We start from the raw sequence: 19,480 nt of genomic DNA on the forward strand, positions 1-19,480 counted from the left end.
ACTCAGTTCTTGTGACAAGGAACTAGGCCCTCCCTATGTGATAGATGGGCTTTAACTGTCAGTGATCACAAATACATGATTTCCACCCACCCCTGCCTGTGCTGTGGTGAATGGATTCTAGCCTACATTCTCACTGAGGGCACGTGAAGCTCTAGGAGTCTAGGCAGCCCCGCCCGCCTGTCTGAATTGCCACATTATAGCAAATTTTCTTGCTATACCTGGACCAGATGATTATTCTAAGAGACTTTCCCATATTTGAGGATGGGGAACATGAATAGCCAACTATTGAGATAACTGGCTCTGAACTTGGAGATTTAAAGCCATCTTCTAAGTTAGCCCTCAAATTTACTGGTCAAGAAGTATTTTATCTACCCTAGTCCATTCCCAGCAGACAGATGGTATCCTGATTGCATTTGACCCCAGCCAGTAGAAAAGAAATTTGAATTGACTGCTGCAGCGTGGGGTCGTGGTGGGAGCCAGAATTCCAGGTCTGGGCTTAAACTCCAGCATGGGATTTATAGCTTGGGTTAGACCATACATTGAAATCCAGCACGATGTCCCCTGGGCTAGAGGCTATCCTCCCCAGGGCCAGAACAGTAGGGACAGGCTCTGAAGGTGACCCCTGCCATGGCTATAGTGAAATCTGTGTCCTGGTGAGATACACCACCTTGCTGTCCCCATCCTGGAACACTCTTGATTCAGGGCAGCTTGTGGGTAGGAATGATACCATGTAATGCTATAGAAGAAGCCCCAAGTTGGGAGAGTGAGCCTTCGCCCTGCCACAAAGTGGCATTGTGGCGCTGGACAAATACATCCTGAAGACAGCTACTTCCTATGTCTTACTGAATCTCTGGCACTGTGCCAGGCACCTTCCCTCTTGTATGATGAAGAGTCCAGGCGTGACTGGGTTGGAGACCTGGTTCTGAATTTATTAGCCTTAGGAGAAATTACTTAGGTGCTCTAAAATATAATATATAATGATAATCATGAAAGGTAACATTTATATAGTGCTGTCCTTGTGCTCAGTGCTGGTCTATGCACTTGCAACAGTCCCTGGGGTTGGTTTTACTCTCCTCATCCTGGCTTTACAGGTGAGGACAATGAGGTACAGAGAAATTAAGGGGCTTGCCCAAGGTCACTCAGCCAGTATATGGCGGATCTGGAAACTGAACTCAAGAAATCTGGATTCAGAATTCATATTCCTAACCACTAAGGCAGCAGAACCTCTGGGCTTCAGATTTCTTATATGTATAACGGGATAGTATTTGTAGCTCAGCAGAGTGGTTGTGAGGGTCCGATTAGAGAACTCGCAGAGGCTGTCAGTCCAGGGCCTAGTGCATAGGGGGTGCCCTGCTAAACAGTGAACACTGTTTTTATAGTTCCCTTGAAATAAGTAGTATAACCTCCACTTGACATAGGAAGGAGCTGAGTCTCAGAAAGGCACAGTCATTTACCCAAAGTCATAGAGCTCTTGTCAGCCGTTAAGCCAGGTCTGCCTGATTTCAAATTCCATGGTTCCTAACTGCTATGCTTGGGGCACTTCATCCTACTCTCTAACTTGGGGCTCAGACTAAATGATGGGTAGAGTTCCTGCCAACTTGAAAGACCGGCAGGCTTTCTCCCAGTGACCAAAGGTGCTCCCCTGTCTGGCCAGCTCTGCAGGAGGGGTTGAGGCTTCTACCAACCAAATCTACCCAGAGCTGTGCACAAATCCTTCCTTCCTCTTCCCAGGGCCCCAAGGAGAAGCGGATACTGTCCTCCAGCACCGGGGGTCGGAATGACCAAGGAAAGAGGTGAGCCCGGCCCACACCACCACCTCTGCTGCTTTGCCCTTCCCCACCTCGCTTTACTCCTCAGCCTCTTACCCCTGGGCACAGAAGGCACAGGACTTTCAGGAGCCTATGGAAGTATTTTAATGTCTTTTAGAAGAAAATGATAATCCAGCCTGTTGGTGGATAATCCAGAGGTTGGTGACATAAGAGACTAGAGACTGTGAAAGTCATGAGACCGAACACACACACACACACACACACACACACACACACACACACCTGCAGGCCATGGGTGCTGGCATTTACTGAAAACAAACTTCAAAGCCTGAGTGGTGGAAAAGCCCCAGAGGCAGCCTTTCTGTCCTGGCTCCAAAACCCTCCTCTTTGCAGCCTCAGGCAGAGGGAGGCCGGGGCTAGGGGAGGCGACACTTGGCTTCCTGGGCATCTTTCTCCTGACTCTCTTGGGTCTCTGACTGGCACTAGGGCGTCAGGGCACTGATGTTCCTTTCCTTGGGGAAAGCAGCACAGGCCATGCTCATGACCAGATGGGCCCTGGGAGGACCCCGCCCTTCTTTCTCCACTTCCTCTTTCCCTGCCGCTGCTGAGAAGCTGCTGGGCTCCTCTCTGCCTTCTGGAAAATCAGACTGCCAAGGCAGGCACTGAGACCCGTGCTGCCAGCTCAGGGCCCCGCCCCCCACGGCCAGGAACAGTGGGTGTCAGTATATGGGACCTTTCCCAAAAACCTAAAAATAAATTATATTAGCTGTACTCTCGGATACCCCTCCCTCCAACCTCCCCTCCCCGCAGACACCCCCAACCTCAGCCCACCATACACATACACACATCCCTGGGATGACTCAGTGCAGTGGGGGCATTTGCCTCTGGCTAAGAAATAAATTAGCAAGCATTCAGGTCTTTAAGTTATCAAATACCGTGAAAAATAAAGCAGCCCCGACCTGTGCCTGGTTCCATTCTGGACATCCCCTCCCCGTCTATCCCGTGACAAACTGGCCACTTCAGGGGCTCGCTTCATGCCCGCCAGAACAGCTAACACTGCACGGACTAAAGGAGCTCCGTGCGTCAGTGGGATGGGCACCCTCCATCCAGCCAGCTGCCCCTCTCCCCTCAGAGAGGAGGGGTGCACACAGACCTAGCCTTCCTCTCGCTCCCCAGGTACTACCATGGCATGGACTATGAGATGGACCTCGCCCCCCTGGAAAGTCCCACGCACCTCATGAAATTCCTGACAGAGAATGTGTCTGGAACCCCGGAGTACCCGGATGTACTCAAGAAGAATAACCTGATGAGCTTGGAGGGAGCAGCGCCTGCCCAGGGCAAGGCCGTCCCCCTCCCCCCGTGCTCCAGCAAGCTGGACGCTGGCTCCGTGGACAGCTACCTGCTGTCCCCCAGTGATGTGTATGATAACGGCTCCCTCAGCTCCTTGTTTGAGAGCATTCATGGGGTGCCACCCACACAGCGCTGGCAGCCAGACAGCACCTTCAAAGATGACCCGCAAGAGGTGAGGCCCTGCCCTCGCCCATCGCCCATCCCTGGCTGGGAGGGGATGCACGCGCAGGAGGAGAGCACAGAGAGGACAGAGGAGGCTGAGCTTGGGCTCGAGGGCGAGAGTCTGGCGCTGCGCAGCCAGGAGCTGTTGTCCCGGCGGGGCACAACCTGCATAGCCGTGCTGGGCAGCTGAGGCCCCAGCCACCTGGACGTGGCCATTTATTCTGTCTGCTTGTGTTTCCTACAGTCACTGCTCTTCCCAGATATCCTGAAAACGTCCCCAGAGCCCCCGTGTCCAGAGGACTATCCCAGCCCCACGAGGTAACTCAGCCCCTGTGGGCCCTGGGCCACCTGGATGGTGGGTGGGAGGTGGCAGACACGCGCTGTCCCCAGAGCAGGCGTCATCAACGAGTGAAAAGCGGGGAGTGAAGGCACACAGGGGCTGGGGCAGGGAGCTCAGAGCTCGGCATCCTGTAAGAAAATAGGTTCTGTCGTCCTTCATCTCCCTGGGACTTTGAGGCGCTGTGGGTCTCTCTGCTGCCCATTATTCGGCAGGACTGTGGCTCAACAAAACCATTAAATAGAAACCCTGAAAATGTGGAAATCGAGGGCCAGGGAAGTGAAGTGATTTGCTGTGTCCCACAGCAAGGCCATAGCAGAGTTTCAGGCGTCCTGCCCTGCTGCCCCCTGGGCTCTGCCTGCTTAGGAGCCCAGCCTCATTGCCCGCTCCCTCCTTCCTGCAGTGACTTTGAGTACACCCTGGGTTCCCCCAAAGCCATCCACATCAAGTCGGGCGAGTCACCCATGGCCTACCTCAACAAGGGCCAGTTCTACCCAGTCACCCTGCGGACCCCAGCAGGTGGCAAAGGCCTTGCCTTGTCCTCCAACAAAGTCAAGGTGAGTTGGTCATGGAACAGCTTGGGGTAGGAGTGGGGGAGAGGAAGGGGGAATGGTTAGGATTGCCCTGCCTGCTAGGGACTTGGGACCTCATGGAGGGGGTACAGCAACTGTCCATTGCTGGAGTGGGGGAAACTGAGGCAAAAGGGCAGGGCTCAGTTCTGGGTAAGGACCTCGGTCTCCCGAGGCTGAGGTCACACTGACTCACTGTGCTTGCAGAGTGTGGTGATGGTTGTCTTCGACAATGAGAAGGTCCCGGTAGAGCAGTTACGGTTCTGGAAGCACTGGCATTCCCGGCAGCCCACTGCCAAGCAGCGAGTCATCGATGTGGGTAAGAACCTGCCCAAGTCTCTCTCTGACTCTCTTTCTCAGTCTTACACACGCACACACACATGCACACACATGCACAAATGCACACACATACACACATCAGCAAGGCCCTTTTGCTGTGCTCCCTTTCTCCCAGCCCCCAGTAATCTCTGCAGGATGTAGTTCTGGCCTAGCCAATGCCTGGCCCCTGTCTCCAGGTCAAACACTGTGGGGTTGCAGGGATTTGCATCTATAGCTGGAAGCAGACCCCTTGTCTGCATTGCTTTGGGATAATCAGTGTCCTGGGAACCCCAGCAGTGCCAGATAAATAGACCCCTGGGATACTGACTTGCTTGTCCTCATCAGGGGGCTTGCAGCACAGTGTAAGGGCAGTTCTGCCCTGAGTGTTGTGGGCAGGTGGGGGTGGGGCAGGCCCTCTGTGCTCCCTTGTCTCAGCCCATCCTTGGGTCTCCAGCTTCTGGCTCCACTACTGTCTTCCTGGCTGAGGGCCCATGGCAGCTCCCCTCCCTGACCCTCAGTTTCTTCAAGTGTCAAATGGAACGAGGCCAGCTGTTCTGCTCTTCTGCCTGCCTAGGGAGCTGTTTCTGACTTGGAGCCGTGTATACTGGAATGATGTTACAACTGAGGACAATTCAGTGATTTATCTAAGTGGCCAGGTAGCGAGTGGTTAGGAGCTTGTGCTAGGAGTCAGATGGAGCTGGCCCCTTGAGCTCTGCCTTTTGTTAGCTGTGTGACCCTGGGCAAGTGCACAAACTTCTCTGAGCTTTATTTCCTCATTTTCCCCCTGTGTTAACTGAATATTCATGCCATTATTGTGAGGGTTAACTGATGTCTGGCCATACACTTAGTCGATGCTGTAATGCTGCCGTTTATTTCATGCTAGTAGTTCAATATTAGTTTAGAAGTTCAATATTAGTAGCAAGCACGGATACCACGATTACTGCCATTATTATTACTGCTGCTGCTTTATCTGGGAGATCTAAATCACTATCCCACTGAAAAGTATAACCTCAACTACAAAATGATGAGGGTGCTGACTAGGCTGGCAAAGTTAAGAATTCCCTCTGGGGGTTGGGCAAATGCTTCCCAGGCCGGATTTCAGTTTCCCAGTTTCCCCTGGGCTGCCCTGCAGCCAGGACACAATAACCAGTTTTCTTCCTGGTTTGAAGTGTGTTTCTTGGGGGAGAGGATGGACGTCCCTGCATAGAGTGAGGCCCAGTTCCTAAATACCCCCTTCCCAGGGTGATCCCCTTCCCAATACCTTCCCTCCTGACTCCCTGGCTGGTCTCCTGTGGTTTCAGCTGACTGCAAAGAAAACTTCAATACCGTGCAGCACATAGAGGAGGTGGCCTACAACGCACTGTCCTTTGTGTGGAATATCAACGAGGAGGCCAAGGTCAGTGCTGGAGGCATGGCTGGATGGGACTGGGCCACCTGGAAGTCCCCATCATGGGGAAAGGGTGCCTGCACCTGAGGCTGTGGCGTCTGCACCACTGAGGGCACCAATGGAGGTGGCAGGATGCTGAGTAGTGGAGAAGCTTGCGCATCATAGCCAGAAAGACTGGACCCACATCCCATCTCTGTGACCTTGGCTGAGTGCCGTGATCCCTCTGAACCTCAATTTTCTTGGCTGTGAAATTGGGGTGTAATCATAGCACCAACTGATTGAAGTGAGGATCAGGTGAGATAAGTAAAAGATAGAGTCCAGCCTGGCACGTAAGTGGTGGCTGTTATTAATCTAACCCCCCCCATCTACCTGAGAGGGAAACTGAGCCTTGTGCCAGGTCCTGCAGAAAGCAGCGAGTGACGCCAGTTTTCCTGATGGGCAGGCCCCTGCAGAGTGTGGCAGGCGAGATGCTTTGAGTCTGGCAAATGAGGGCTCAAATCTCGTTACCTCACCTCTTGAGCCCATAGGAAGGGAACAGTAATCTGCTTTCTCAGGTTGTGGTGAAGATGCCGTGAGATCATGCATATCTAAGGGATGGGCACAGTGCCAGGCCCATCGGAGAGGCCCGAGAATTGGAGCCTCTGGTGGCTTTTTTCATACGGGTGATTAAGCTATTTATAGTCTTCCCAGTCTTAGAGCTTAAGGCCAGCCTTGAACTCACCTGCTTCCGGGCCGCTGTCTCTTGGTTTTTCTGTTGCGTGAACTGGCATCGTGGAAGGGTGCTAGTCTGAGAGTCCGGGGGATCTCGGCCACCCCACCCCCGCCTTGGGCCAGGCTTGCTCCATCAGACCAGTTTGGGTCTAGCTCATCTCAGGGGCATGTCTGGCACGGACAGGCAGGGAGCTAATTCCTGTCTCCCTGCCTGATTCATGGGGTGGTCCAGGCTGGAGAAAATGGAGGTGGGGGCTCTGGAAATAGAAAGGGAGGCACAAAGGTAAGGGATTATTATTATTCAAACAGAGGCCAGAGGCTGGAGGAGGAGCTGGGGCCTCCAGTCCAGGAGGTGGGGAAAGAGTTTCGTGGGAAGGGAGCAGTGGGGGAGCGGTGGGTTTCGGTTGGGATTTTCTCACCGCCTTCTAAGCCCCCAGGCTTGGGTCTTTCTCAGGTATGAGCTGGGTGGGGGCTGCACTGGGGTTGAGCTGGCTGAGGGGGAGGTATGTCTGGCATGCACCCTCGACATCGCTCCCAGCGCAGGGGAAAGAACGGGGTCTGCTCAACCCCATATCCCAGCCCCCCTGTTGAGGCCAGGGTCTTTTCCAGTGGAAATGCCCCAAAGAACAGGGGCCGGCCTGCAGGGAGGTCTAGCCCCGGTGCCCCATGAAGGAGTCACCTGGTGGACAATGACCAGGTGAGCTTGCCAGGAGGTGATGGGCTGAGACCGGCCCCCGCTGCCTTCTGCCAGGCGGAAGCTTCGTGCTGAGACTCCAGCTGTCTTCCTCGCAACAGCCACGCACCCACAGCCCCCTCGTGCCAAGCCCACCCGGTGTTCCCCCCTCCCCCCACCTTCACAACCACACAAGGCAGGCTTTGTCTCCATCTTGCAGATTCAGAAATGGAGGCTCGGGAGGTGAAGGGGCTGATCCAAGCCACACGGCTGGGAGCCCTAGAGCCAGCTTCCCACCCCAGGTCTGGGGGCCCCGTGCAGGCTTACTCCCCCCTGCCACCCTGCCTGACTCCCTGTGGAAATGGCAGCAAGTCACATTCCTGCTCAGTGGTTCTGGGCACAAAGGGCCGGTTTCTCTCTGTGTCCCAAGGCCGGAAGGACAGTAGTCTTCGGAAGCTGAGGGGAGGGGATTTGTTTCTTTTCTACCTGCTCCCTCTGAGCTGCAGAAAAATGAGGGTGCTTTTATGCCCTAATTGACCCTTCCTAGCCTTTCTGGCACCCTTGACCCTTTGGGCTGCCCTTGACTATGCAGAGGGAGCTGCATCGCCCAGGGTGAAGGGTCTGGGCCCAAACCCCGGCTCTCCCTTCTCCCGCTCCTTGTGTTGCCTTGGGGAAGTTGCCTCACCTCTCTGAGCATCAGTCTCCCCATCTGTAAAAGAGAGGTGGGGATGTTTGCTTTCCAGGGGTGCAGTGGGGTGAAGGGCGCTTGCCTGGTATACAGTGGGCTCAGTAAACAGGCTTGTCCTGAGCCAGCAGGGCTGGCGACCTGCGCGCGTTGTTTATCTGGCTCCCATCTGTCCCCAGGTGTTCATTGGTGTCAACTGCCTCAGCACAGACTTCTCCTCCCAGAAGGGGGTGAAGGGTGTCCCCCTGAACCTGCAGATTGACACCTATGACTGTGGCTCTGGAGCCGAACGCCTGGTGCACCGAGCCGTCTGCCAGATCAAGATCTTCTGTGACAAGGTGGCTGGAGGGCCAGGGCGTCTGCTGGACCCCGGGGGAGAGGGCCACCCCCACCTCCTCCTTCCCAGAGTGTCTGTCTCTGTCCCTCGCTCTCCGAATGAGAGCGTGTCGTCTGTCTAGGGCTCTCTTCTTGCATCCCTCTCTGCATTTCTGTCTCCGTTTTGTTGACGATCTCTGTTAAGCTATGTTAAGTCTTTCCATGTCTCTCTTTTGTCACATTTCTCTTTCTTCTCGTCTATTTCTCTTTTCTCTGTCTTTTTTTTCTCTCTCCCCTTCCCCACATCTCTCTGTCTCTGTTTCTTCTTTCTCTCCTGACCCCATCCTGACCCCAGGCAGGGCAGGCAAGGCTGGGTTGGATGGGGCTGGGCCAGGCATGTCTACCCTCCCATTTCCTGGCTGGCCCATATTGATGATGCAAAGCAGCGAGCCCCCCCCACACCCCAAGGCCCTCGGTGACCCCTTTCCCCTATTCCCCCGGCAGGGAGCCGAGAGGAAGATGCGGGATGATGAAAGGAAGCAATTCCGGAGGAAGGTCAAGTGCCCCGACTCCAGCAACAGTGGTCAGTGGACTGGTCAGGACTGGCTGGGTTGGGGTGAAAGGGGGTGACCAGCGGACAGAGACTTAGGGTGTGCCTGGTGGGGCCTCAGATCTCACTGCTTTCCTTTTCCCACCAGGCATCAGGGGCTGCCTGCCTTCCGGCTTCAGGGGCAATGAGACCACCTACCTGCGGCCTGAGGCAGACCTGGAGACCCCGCCAGTGCTGTTCATCCCCAATGTGCACTTCTCCAGCCTGCAGCGCCCTGGAGGGGTGAGGCTTTGGGGCCAAGAGAGGGTCTGGGCTCTGGGTGGGGACTGCCTTAGCACAGACCAGTGGAGAGCCACCCCCTCAAACAACACAGGTCAATTTCACAGGGCCTGGTAGTTTTTTACATCAAAATGAACAAACCTGTATCGAATCCCAGAGGATTATAAGAGTGTATGCTCCAGTGATGTCAGTGGCCTGGTCTACTAAAGAGCATTGTGAGGAAGCAGAATTCATAACCAGCGAAGCGTCCCTGCAGGGAGCACATGGGCTTACACCCCAGAGTAGCTGCAGCCACAGGTCTGGGAGGTGACCACTGGACAGCACCAACACTCTCCGGTGGGCTGCTTTGAGGGTGTACCATACACGACCACCTGGATGCCTCCTCCAGCCCTGGACACTGGAAACTGTTCTCTGGGTTCATGGCGGGGGGAGGCTGACTACAGAGTCTCCCCAAAGTTCACAGTAAGAGGCAGAGCCAGAATTTAGACCAAGGCAGCCAGATTCAGAAACAAGGCCCTCTGCCAAGAGCCAACCGCCCAAGCCCGGCCATCGACTGAGCCCCCAAGACACGCGGGACACTGGGCTGTGCCCTGGGCATGTCCCTCCTTTTCCCTCACAGAACATCCCCAAGATCGAGACTATGGTCATCCCACTTTCCAGCAAGGCCACACAGCAGCAGGATTAGGAGCCCAGGGCCCGTGTGCCAGCTTGCTTCCTTGTTAACTCTGAGAGTTTCCCACCACCATTTAGGCGGAAATGTTTGTAGACACAGAGGTGCTCAGCAGGTTGACTTAGAACCAGCTCGACTGGGGAGCTGCAAGCACAGCTGCTGCTTTTGTCACCCACCCCGGGCACACACTATGTCCACTGGCCTCCTGACACTGCCCGCAAGCAGCGCTCTTGTCCCAGGGCACAGGCGCCTGCATTCACTCACTCTCCCCACATAGGAGACAACCACTGGGGATTAAGGCCCTTCTGGGGCCTTAATCTCTGACAGCTAATCTGGGGTGGGAGGGGAGGGACGGATCATGCCTGTACTTGTGAGCCTGGAGGGGGGATGCCCAGGAAGTAGAAGAGCCGAGAGACTCCACATTGTCCTCTCTGGGCCTCTGTGTGTCTCACGCATGGTCCAGATCACCCAGGGCCAGGATCTTGGGAAGGCTCCAAAATGGTGCCTCTTTCCCTCACCCACTTTGCCTCAGCTCCAACTACCTGGTTACCAGCTGCAGGGCAGCCACCCCAGCCCTCTGGGTGTGCTGGGCTCAGCGGGTCTCTCTGATCCTGCCACCGTTCCTGTAGCACCTCCTGTGTGTTCACTGAACCCCGCTCCCCTAGCCTTTTTCAAAGGATGCTGCCTTTCAACACATGACCTGAGCAGAAGGGGCTGCAAAGGCACTGAAACGGCCTTTCCCTTGCCCTCCCCACCATAGATTGTCCCAGCTGCTGAGGGATCCTCTCTTCTTCCTGCACATGAGAGCAAGTGTCTTTTCTTTGCATTACAGGCGGTGCCCTCGGCAGGACACGGCGGCTCCAACAGGTACGGAGAGAAGCAGTCAAGGGCCTCACCTGCCTGCTGCCCCCCTTTACTGCTTCATGGCCCCCCAGCCAGGGGCTGGGCCCAGAGGAAGCTGTCACGAGACTCTGTCCCCAGCCTCCCAGCCAGATTTGCTTTTTTTTCTCACTGAAACTCCCTAGGTTTTTATGGGTTTGTTTTATGTGAAAAGCTGGCGAATCTCTGGCGAGACATCTGCTTGTAAAAAGAGAAAGAAAAAGTCTCTGAGATGGTGGTGCAGATTCAGAGAGCGAGGAGAGGCAGCTGGTACCGGAGGAGTTGGGGGGATGGAGAGCCGTACCCTCTTCCCCAATACCCTCCTCTGACACCAAGGAAGCTGGGAGGGCCCCTTCAGCCTTGGACGGGCCTCCAGGCCTTCCATCTCTCAGCCTCAGCCTAGAAATCTGTCAAATGGGGAAAATGGCTTCTCCAGGAGGAGGCAGTTGTGGGAGGGTAGTATGTACATGGAATCTTTGTACGGGAGAAAGCACTTCCTGCTGATCCTTTGTTATCATTTTATTCCCTGTAATCAAGAGGAACTTTTCATAGGCGCTTTCACATGAAACTGTGTCATCTATCACCTCACAACAGACCTAGTCAGGTAGGCAGGGGCTATTACTCTATTTTTAGATGAGGGAACTGAGGCTCAGAGAAGCGAAGTGACTTGCCCAAGGTCACACAGCTGTCAGGTAGCAGAAGCAGCTTGGAACCTAAGGCTGCCTGCTCCAAGTCCCCAAGCCCTTTCAATTCCCACTGCCTCCCATCCAACCCCAATTCTTTCAAAAAAGAATGATGTTGATAATGAAGTAGTGTTCCCACTGAGGCCTACTGTGCGCCACATGCTGTTCTAAGAACAGCTTGCGTAATCTCAGGGCTTTATGCAGTATTGTTAGGATTACTTATGCTCACCCCATTGTACAGATGTGGCCACTGAGAGGCTTAGAGACTCGCCCGGCTAGGGAGGGGCAGGCTGGGATCTGAGCCCAGGCAGTCTAGCTCCAGAATCTGCTACTTTAACCATGGTGGGCTGCTTTGTGCCCACCTTCTTGGGGTCTTCTCTACCTCTCGGTTGCAGCCCAGCAGGGTTCCCCAGACTCTGAGAACCCTGGGTTCCTCACAAGCCCCTCCCTGCCATTCACAGGCTGCCCCTGAAGCGTACCTGCTCGCCCTTCACTGAGGAGTTTGAGCCTCTGCCCTCCAAACAGGCCAAGGAAGATGACCTCCAGAGAGGTAACCTCACTCCCACCCCATTTACTGCCTCAGCTCCACTCCACTGTCCCCCAAGCTGCTAGGGCTGCCCCCTCCCCATGAGGCCTTCCCCAAAGCCTCAAACATGGATCCTGGCCAGGCCACCAGGGTCACACCCACCCAGCAGGGAGGGTTCGAGGGCGGTTTACCCCTAGAGCTGGGTTGGGCCAAAAGTTAGGGTGGGGGTAGGAGTGAGGAAGGCACCGGGGTGCTCAGAGAGTCAGCCAGGGTGCTGGAGGGATTTACCTCCTTAACCTTGTTGGACATGGTGCCTTGGGACAGCTGTGAAAGATTGAGCAACTGCCCTACTTTCTCGAATGGGTGGGAAGCAGGTGGGGTTTCCAAACTGGCTTTCTAGCTTTGATAGTCTAAATCCATGACTTCCTGGGAGAGGGTCATACCCTGGTCTCTGGAGGCCATAACTAACCATCAAGCAGACACCAACCAGCAGCTAAGGTCACACGGTTCCAGCCACCTTGATAGCCAGTCCTCCTTGCACTCGCTGTTTCCAAGCGCCATGTCACTCACTCCTGCACAACTCTGTGGATCAGGTAGAGCTGCCTCCATTTTCCATGTGGGTAAAATGAGGCTCAGTGATGTTAAAGTACCTTCCTCAAGGTAACAGAGCATTCAAGCCTGCCAAGGTCAGCACAAGCTGAGCAAGTGTAGGGCCTGCAGAGCTGGCCTCAGCAAGGATTTGCCCTGTTTTGCAGAAATCAATCTATGTAGAACATATTTTTAAGATTTCCCCCACATCTTGTCTCCTTTGGCCCCACACAGTCTCCTTTAGCCTCCTCAAGCCACTAAGACCCTCCCCTTTGCTTCTTAGTTCTGTTGTATGTACGGAGGGAGACCGAGGAGGTGTTCGACGCCCTCATGTTGAAGACCCCAGACCTGAAGGGGCTGAGGAATGCGGTAAGAGACTTGTGAACCCCGCCTTGCCCTGGCCAGACCCCCTCTGTGCTCCTGCCCCTCCTCCCCTCCCCCCACTCTTCACCACACAGTTCTGATTTCCCACAGGCATAGTCTGGAAAGGAATATGCTGGAACCCTGGCTTTCTGGTGGCCCACCTGTCCCACCCCATCTGGGGGGCCTGCAGGGCCGGCTGGCGGTGGGGGGTGTGCCTCTGTGATGCTATCTCCCAGCCAGAGCCCTGGCTCCACCCTGGGAGTCGCACACACCATAAATCCTCCTTAATCTGATGGCTGCTGTCTGACAGGCCAGAGCTTTTTGTTGGCTTTGCAAACCTGTTTCTGTTTTAATGGGAATGAAACCCAAAAAGGCTAGGCCCCAGAGAATCTATTTTCTTTCCCAGGGGGCCTTGTTCCTCCAGCTTGTGGCTGGCTGGGGGTCGCTGGCCAGGGCAATGACAGTGGTGTCTGAGCAGAGAGACCTTCCCCAACCCCCCAAAACTACCAGGGAGTGGGTGAAACAGCCCTGAACAAAGCCCACAGCAGCTTTGTGGCTCAGCTGAAAACTGAGCAAACACAGCTTCCACCAGGGCCAACTGTGCTTAAAGGTTGGACCGCACAGAAAGCCCAGAAGGTTCCAAGATACCACACTGGGGAAGGGGGAAATGAGTCTAATAGTAACATTAGTTCTCTCTGATTGAAGACCCACTATGTGCCAGGCATTTTGTCAGCTTGTTGCTAGCTCATCCTATTCTAACAACCCTGAAAAGGGAGCCCTGTTGTCTCATTTCCCATGAGAAAACAGCCTCCCAGGGGTCGGGGGCCTTGCCAAGGTTACTAGAAGTGGCAGAGCTGGGATTCTGGCCCGAGCTCCGTCCACTCTGCTCTGCTCTCCTGTTCTCGTCATGTTATCATCAGCCCTGCTTGGCACCAGCTCCAGGAAGTCAGGCTCACAAAGGTCCATTAATGTCACTCGAATATAGACTCAGAATCTTTGAGCTGGACAGTACCTTAAAGGGTCAGCCCCCCAGCTGGTGCTTGAGCTCTCTTCCAGAGGCTCTTCTTGACTAGCATACTTCCAGGCACAGAGCGCTCACTACCGTAGGGCCACTGCGGCCTCTGTCTTGCTACAATTTATGGTTAGAAAGTTCTTAAGTTCTTCCTTAGATCAACTTGAGCAGCTTCCAGCTTCATTACCATTAAAATAAATAGTCTGGGAACTTTTCTTGCCTGGAGGGATCTCTATGGAGGCAGAAAATAACCGAGAAGCCAAGGCAGACCCAGAGGGCACCTCAACCTGAGGGGCAGGCAGTGGAGGTCGGAGCAGCAGCCTTGTCTCACAGTCGTCGGCGGGGCCAGCCCGGACACGGTCACCTCAGTTCACGGGCAGAGCCGCCCTGAGTGTCTGTCCACAGTATCCCCATATAGATGGAGCCCCGGCTGGCGGGGCTGGCTCCCGAACATACCTGCTGCCCCAGAGGAAACTTTGGGTGGTGTGGGGAGAAACAAGCTCCAGCAAGTCACTCACAGGCCCCTGAGCGGCAGGTCCCTCCACTGTACGCTCTGGGCTGTGCTGGAGACAGGCACCCTCGGCTCGGCCTTGGGCTGTGTGCATCTTACCTCCTGTGAGTTCATCTGCTCGTGGGTGTGATGCCCCTCGCAACAGGGCAAGGAGCACCCCCATTGCTCCATTCCTGACATAATAGCAGTGACCATTTATGGAGGTCTTAGTACATGCCAGGAGCTGTCCGGAGTGTTTTATGTGGACCTATTAATTTAATCCTTGTAGCCACCCTCTGAGGGAGACACCAGGCCTGTCTCCCGTCAGGCGCCTGGTGAATGGGAGGCCTTCGTGTTCTAATGTCTGACCACGCGGGGGCCGGGGAAATGGTGGGTGCTCTGTGGGATATTTTACCACCACGGAACAGGCTGTTTGTCTAGAGTTTTCTGGGAAGTAAATTTTTATATAATTATAACTTTTATATAAAATTTTATATAAGTTCCTATATAAAAAACAAGTTTTATATAAAACGGTATGTCCAGAAGATGGAAAGGGATGCATCAGGTGTCTGTTGGTGTTTTTCTCTGGGAAACAGGATTGTGAACGATTGTAATATTCTTCTTTGTGTTTTTCCACCATAGGGATATATATTATTTTTATAACCAGGAAATAAAAAGCCACGATCCAAAATGATTTCATCTGGTTTGGGCCAGAGATAATGAATTCCCTACCCTTCTCTTCCAGATCTCTGAGAAGTATGGGTTTCCTGAAGAGAACATTTACAAAGTCTACAAGAAATGCAAGCGCGGGTAAGTGCCCAGTAAGCCTCCCTCCGCGCTCCCCAGCTCTGGCTCTTGCCCATTGAGTTGTTGGCCCGGGGGGCTCCTGGCAGGTTTGCTGTGCAGGGCTGAGACCCGCTGCTCGGTGCTGAGTGGTATTTGGACTTGTTGGCTGGAGAGCCGCCCCCGCCAGGCCAAGGCCACCTGCAGCCCAGCTGCTGACCACTGCTGGGAGGAGAGGAGCAGACAGGTGGAGCGTCTCTTTACATGGCCTCATGGAGCCGGGGGGTGGGGGGGCAGGGCAGTCGTCACTACCATCCATCTGACCTTCACAGCCACACTGTGAACATACCATTACCTACATTTTACAAACTGGGAAACTGAGGCTCAGAGATGCTAAGCAGTGTTCAGGGGGCAGGAGTAGCTGAGGAAAGGCACAGAGGCAGAAGGGCCCAGCGGTGTTGCTCCTGCTGAGTGAGGGATGAGAAGGGGGTGGCTGGTGATAAGCCTGGAAAGGTTTTGTGAGTGAGCATGGTTCCGAGGGAACCCACGCGGGGCACTCCATGGGCCTTGTCCACCTGTAGGTATGAGGGAGTATGCTTTACCCTTTAGGGCAGGGCAGTGCCTGCTGCCTGCTGGGGGCTCCTGAGAAGTAATGCTGTCGGCCCAGTGACCTCTTGCAGGAGGAGGCCGAGGGCCACATAGTGACTGGCCTCCCGGGCTCCATTTCCCTGGTCAGAGCCAGTAAGCTGGGCCTCTGCAGCCATTCCTAACTTGGTCACTCCACCAGTCCAGCGTGAGGAGTTGTCACTGGGAAAGTCCCCCCCATCTTGGGTCCACAGCTTGGACCTGCTCCAGGCAGTCTAGCTGCAGCCCCACTGACCACCTGCCCCTGGAAGGCGGGCAGACCCCTGTCTGTCATCTGTGGCTCTTCTCTTGAGAAGACTGCAAAGTGAGGCGCGTTTCCTCCTCAGGCTGAGGCTCTGTCCTGGCCTGGCCCTACCTCCCTGCCTCCCTCCTCTTTGGTTCCCACCCAGCCTCCCTTGGGAGGGCGGGGTAAGGGGAAGGTGTCTGGCCCTGCAGCTCCTGGGAAAGGATCCTCTTGGTTTTGGTTGTATGAGTGTCTGGGGTTTTGTGTGCGTGTTTTTTTTTCTTCCAAGTTTCGGTTTCAAACTGGGACTCACACGCTGTCTTGGAGCGGAATCTACCTCATAGCAGAGGGCAGGCTCTGCTCTGCCCAGACAAGTCCAGCCCCACTTCCCCTTCATGAAAGTGCCCACACCCCCCGGCTGTAGCCCCACCTGCTGCAGGCCTCCCTACAGCTCCCACTGCCCTGGGAAATACCTTTATACACGATGCTGGGGAGATGCCTACGAGGATGGCCTGCCCCCAGCCCTCTGCCCGGGTTGCGAGTCTTTCCCTTAAGCCCCAGCTAATTATTTAAACATAATTATAACAGCTCCTATTTGTGGAGCACTTCCTACATGCTGGCGCTGGGCTCAGGAACTCCCAGCGTCATCTCACTGACCCCTTGAGTTTGGTAAGATTGTTTCTATTTCTGCAGATGAGGGAACAGTTCAGTGTAGCCCCAGGGACACAGTAACTGGCAGGAGGAATCCTGGCTTGTCTGAAGCCGGTGTGCACACCCGTTGTTTTATCTTGCCTGCTGTGTGTTCCCTAACCGCTAAGCAATGTGCAAATAAAGGCTGCAGCCAGGCCAACTGATTTGCCCAGCCCCATCACCCAGGGCATCACCCAGCAGTCCTTCAGCGGCACCCCCCGCAACACACATTCCCAACATGAAAACCTCAAGCTGAGGATTGTCAGAAATGCCTAAATGAGAGGAGTCCCCCCAAAATCTTTTGGGAGGGGAGGCCAGGCTCATTTACTGCCTCCCTCAGAGTCGGACTCGCCTCGTCTGAGAAGCAGGAAATTCTCATTAATGGCTAGTTTATTTTCACTGAAACCTCCCCAAAGTCCTCTGGACAAAGGTAGATACAATCAGCTTTACAAGCACCACTGAATGCTTGAAAGATTAACAAATACATTGTTTTTGCTGGCAGCTGGCCAGAGGTTTCATGTGAACCAGGACAGAAGACAGCTAGAAGCTGGCAAGTGACGAGAGGCCTGCATTCTGTGACAGGGCCTCCCGACCAGCCCCTGTCTCTGAGGCCCAGTGGTCACTGACCTCCGAGGGGAAGGGTCCGCGGGCTTGCCTGGGAGCCCTTGTGCGCAGGCATGGGCTCTGGCCTGAGGGAGGCCCTGCTGGCAGCAGGAGGGAGTAGGCCCTCAAGTTTGTGCACGTCAGGCACATACACAGTGCCTGGCACCTAGATTCACCCAATAAATCCCACAAGGGAAACAAACAGAAATCCCCAACGCTGACAAAGCCCTCTGCTCCCACCCCAGTCCTGGTCTCCCCTGGGCTGTTCCCAGCCTGCAGCCCCCGGACAAAGAGCCCTCTGTGAAATGAAGGAACTGCACACAGGACCTGAGGATGAGGATCCTGGAATTAGCCATTGGCAGTCAGCACCGGGGCCTCGGAGCCTGAGCCCAGGCCTCCTCCTGGATAGCAGCAGCTGCTTGGCCACGCTGCAGGCCCAGCTGGACCTAGGCCACGGGCTGGGACCTGGCACTGTCCCTTACCTTGCCCACCTGGGGGAGTGAGGGGGACGGGGCTACCGCCTTCATGAAGCCCCCTGTCCACTCCTGCCCCATTTGAAATCAAGTCACCCTCATCTCAGCTCCCAGCCCCGCATGTTGCTGTCCTTTATAGAAGCCACTTCCTCACTTGTACTTAGAGGGGATTTGTTTTTTCCTTTCTAAAAACGTGGCAGTGACAAGACACAAAGTCTGAATTCAAACCCCAGCTCTGCCGTCTGTCCACCGCGTGAGCCCAGGCGAATGACTTAGCTTTGAACCTCAGCTTTCCCAATCTATGAACTGGGTCATGTGGCTATAAGGAGTAGTTTTCCAGGCCCTACTAGATGCTAAGCTCCTGGGTGGAGGCTCTAGGATCTTCCTACGGCCCTTGCTTAGAAAGGCCTCAGCAAGTGCTAGTGGGTGTACGGGCGGACAGACAGTTAAATGGATGCGCAGAGGTGCCCACATTCATGACAAGTCCAGGTGTCCTAGCAGGAAGGGGCAGACGGAAAGCTGATACGGTCGGATCAGGCCCCATCTGTGGGCGTCAACAGGGCGGTAGCTCCCCGAGGGCTACCCTTAGGCTTTGACCTCAACCTCCGTGGAGGCCCTGTTCCTTGCAGGCCAGGCCAGGTGCTGCCGGGAAGTGTGCAGAGAAGGGAGGGCCACACCCTTCAAGTCTATCTTACCAGCCCCATGGTTCCAGCGTCACAGGGAAGGAACGGAGAGGGGCCTGTGTGGTATATGCCTCTGGCTCAGGCAGACCCACCTGAGTGATGCATCGCAGCCTCCTACTGAACCCAAACTGCACTGGTCCACCCACCACACCTGTGGACTTGCACTCGCTCCGTGTCCCGGCCCTCAGCCGGGCCTGGTGACTCGGGAGCCCTGCATGTCTGCAGGGCGACATCTCTGCTGCTTAACAGTGCCCGGGCGTGCCCGCAGAGGCCCCCTGGCATGAAGGCGAGCGTGGTGGCGAGCAGGCTTTGTTTGAGTTGTGGCTCTGCCACTTGGCTGTCGTTCCTGACCCCTGAAGTGGAACAGGGAATACCCACTTTGCAGGTTGTTAGGAGGGGCAGAGAGAAAGTTCGGGAGATGCCTGAAATGGGGCACGGGCACCCAGTAGGTAGTAACCTTGACCTTGTCACCAAGATGGTCTGAAAAAGAGGGCCTGCATGTAACTGCCACGTCTCCTCCTCTCTTCCAGAATCTTGGTCAACATGGACAACAACATCATTCAGCATTACAGCAACCACGTCGCCTTCCTGCTGGACATGGGGGAGCTTGATGGCAAGATCCAGATCACCCTAAAGGAGCTGTAGGGCCCAAGAGGCGACTCTTTCCGACCCTGGGGGCAGGCTCCAGCCGAGGGCCAGCTGGGAAGTGGCCCCATGCCACACACAACCTCTCGTCATGCCTCAGTGCTGTTACTTGAATGCCTTCCCTGAGGGAGAGGCCCTCGAGTCACAAACCCACAGATGTCAGAGCCAGGAAGGGACCTGGGAGGTGTCCCCATCTGACCCCTCATCTCATGCTTGAATCTACTCTCCAGTCTTCCCGTCGGGCCAGAGACAGTGCCTTCTTGGTTATTGTGGCCACAGACTGTTTCCTGCTCCGAAGACTCTTTTCTGCAGCATCTTCTTCCCTCGGAACAGGCGGACGCCTCCCCGCCGCTGACTTGTGTCTGCCTCCCACTCTTGATTTTCCTGTCCGCTTCAGATCAAGGATTTCTTCCCCCTGA

At 55.0% G+C, this 19,480-nt stretch overlaps 1 protein-coding gene across 1 annotated transcript in view; it reads left to right on the forward strand.

Annotated features, from left to right (window-relative positions):
• Positions 1-19,249, forward strand: part of GRHL3 (grainyhead like transcription factor 3) — a 31,816-nt gene extending 12,567 nt beyond the window's left edge. The window contains exons 3-16 of the mRNA XM_037499131.2: positions 1,732-1,793; positions 2,946-3,291; positions 3,526-3,599; positions 4,022-4,175; positions 4,395-4,506; positions 5,807-5,901; positions 8,141-8,299; positions 8,781-8,859; positions 8,975-9,108; positions 10,608-10,642; positions 11,799-11,887; positions 12,735-12,820; positions 15,062-15,126; positions 18,947-19,249. Of these exons, the coding sequence (XP_037355028.1) occupies positions 1,732-1,793; positions 2,946-3,291; positions 3,526-3,599; positions 4,022-4,175; positions 4,395-4,506; positions 5,807-5,901; positions 8,141-8,299; positions 8,781-8,859; positions 8,975-9,108; positions 10,608-10,642; positions 11,799-11,887; positions 12,735-12,820; positions 15,062-15,126; positions 18,947-19,061 (1,605 nt within the window). The 3' untranslated portion in view covers positions 19,062-19,249. The remainder of the gene's footprint in view (positions 1-1,731; positions 1,794-2,945; positions 3,292-3,525; positions 3,600-4,021; positions 4,176-4,394; positions 4,507-5,806; positions 5,902-8,140; positions 8,300-8,780; positions 8,860-8,974; positions 9,109-10,607; positions 10,643-11,798; positions 11,888-12,734; positions 12,821-15,061; positions 15,127-18,946) is intronic.
• Positions 19,250-19,480: the final 231 nt, after the last annotated feature.

The sequence above is a fragment of the Talpa occidentalis genome, unplaced genomic scaffold (genome assembly GCF_014898055.3).
Source record: "Talpa occidentalis isolate TD23 unplaced genomic scaffold, MPIMG_talOcc4v2.1 talOcc4.9, whole genome shotgun sequence".
Taxonomy (NCBI): domain Eukaryota; kingdom Metazoa; phylum Chordata; class Mammalia; order Eulipotyphla; family Talpidae; genus Talpa; species Talpa occidentalis.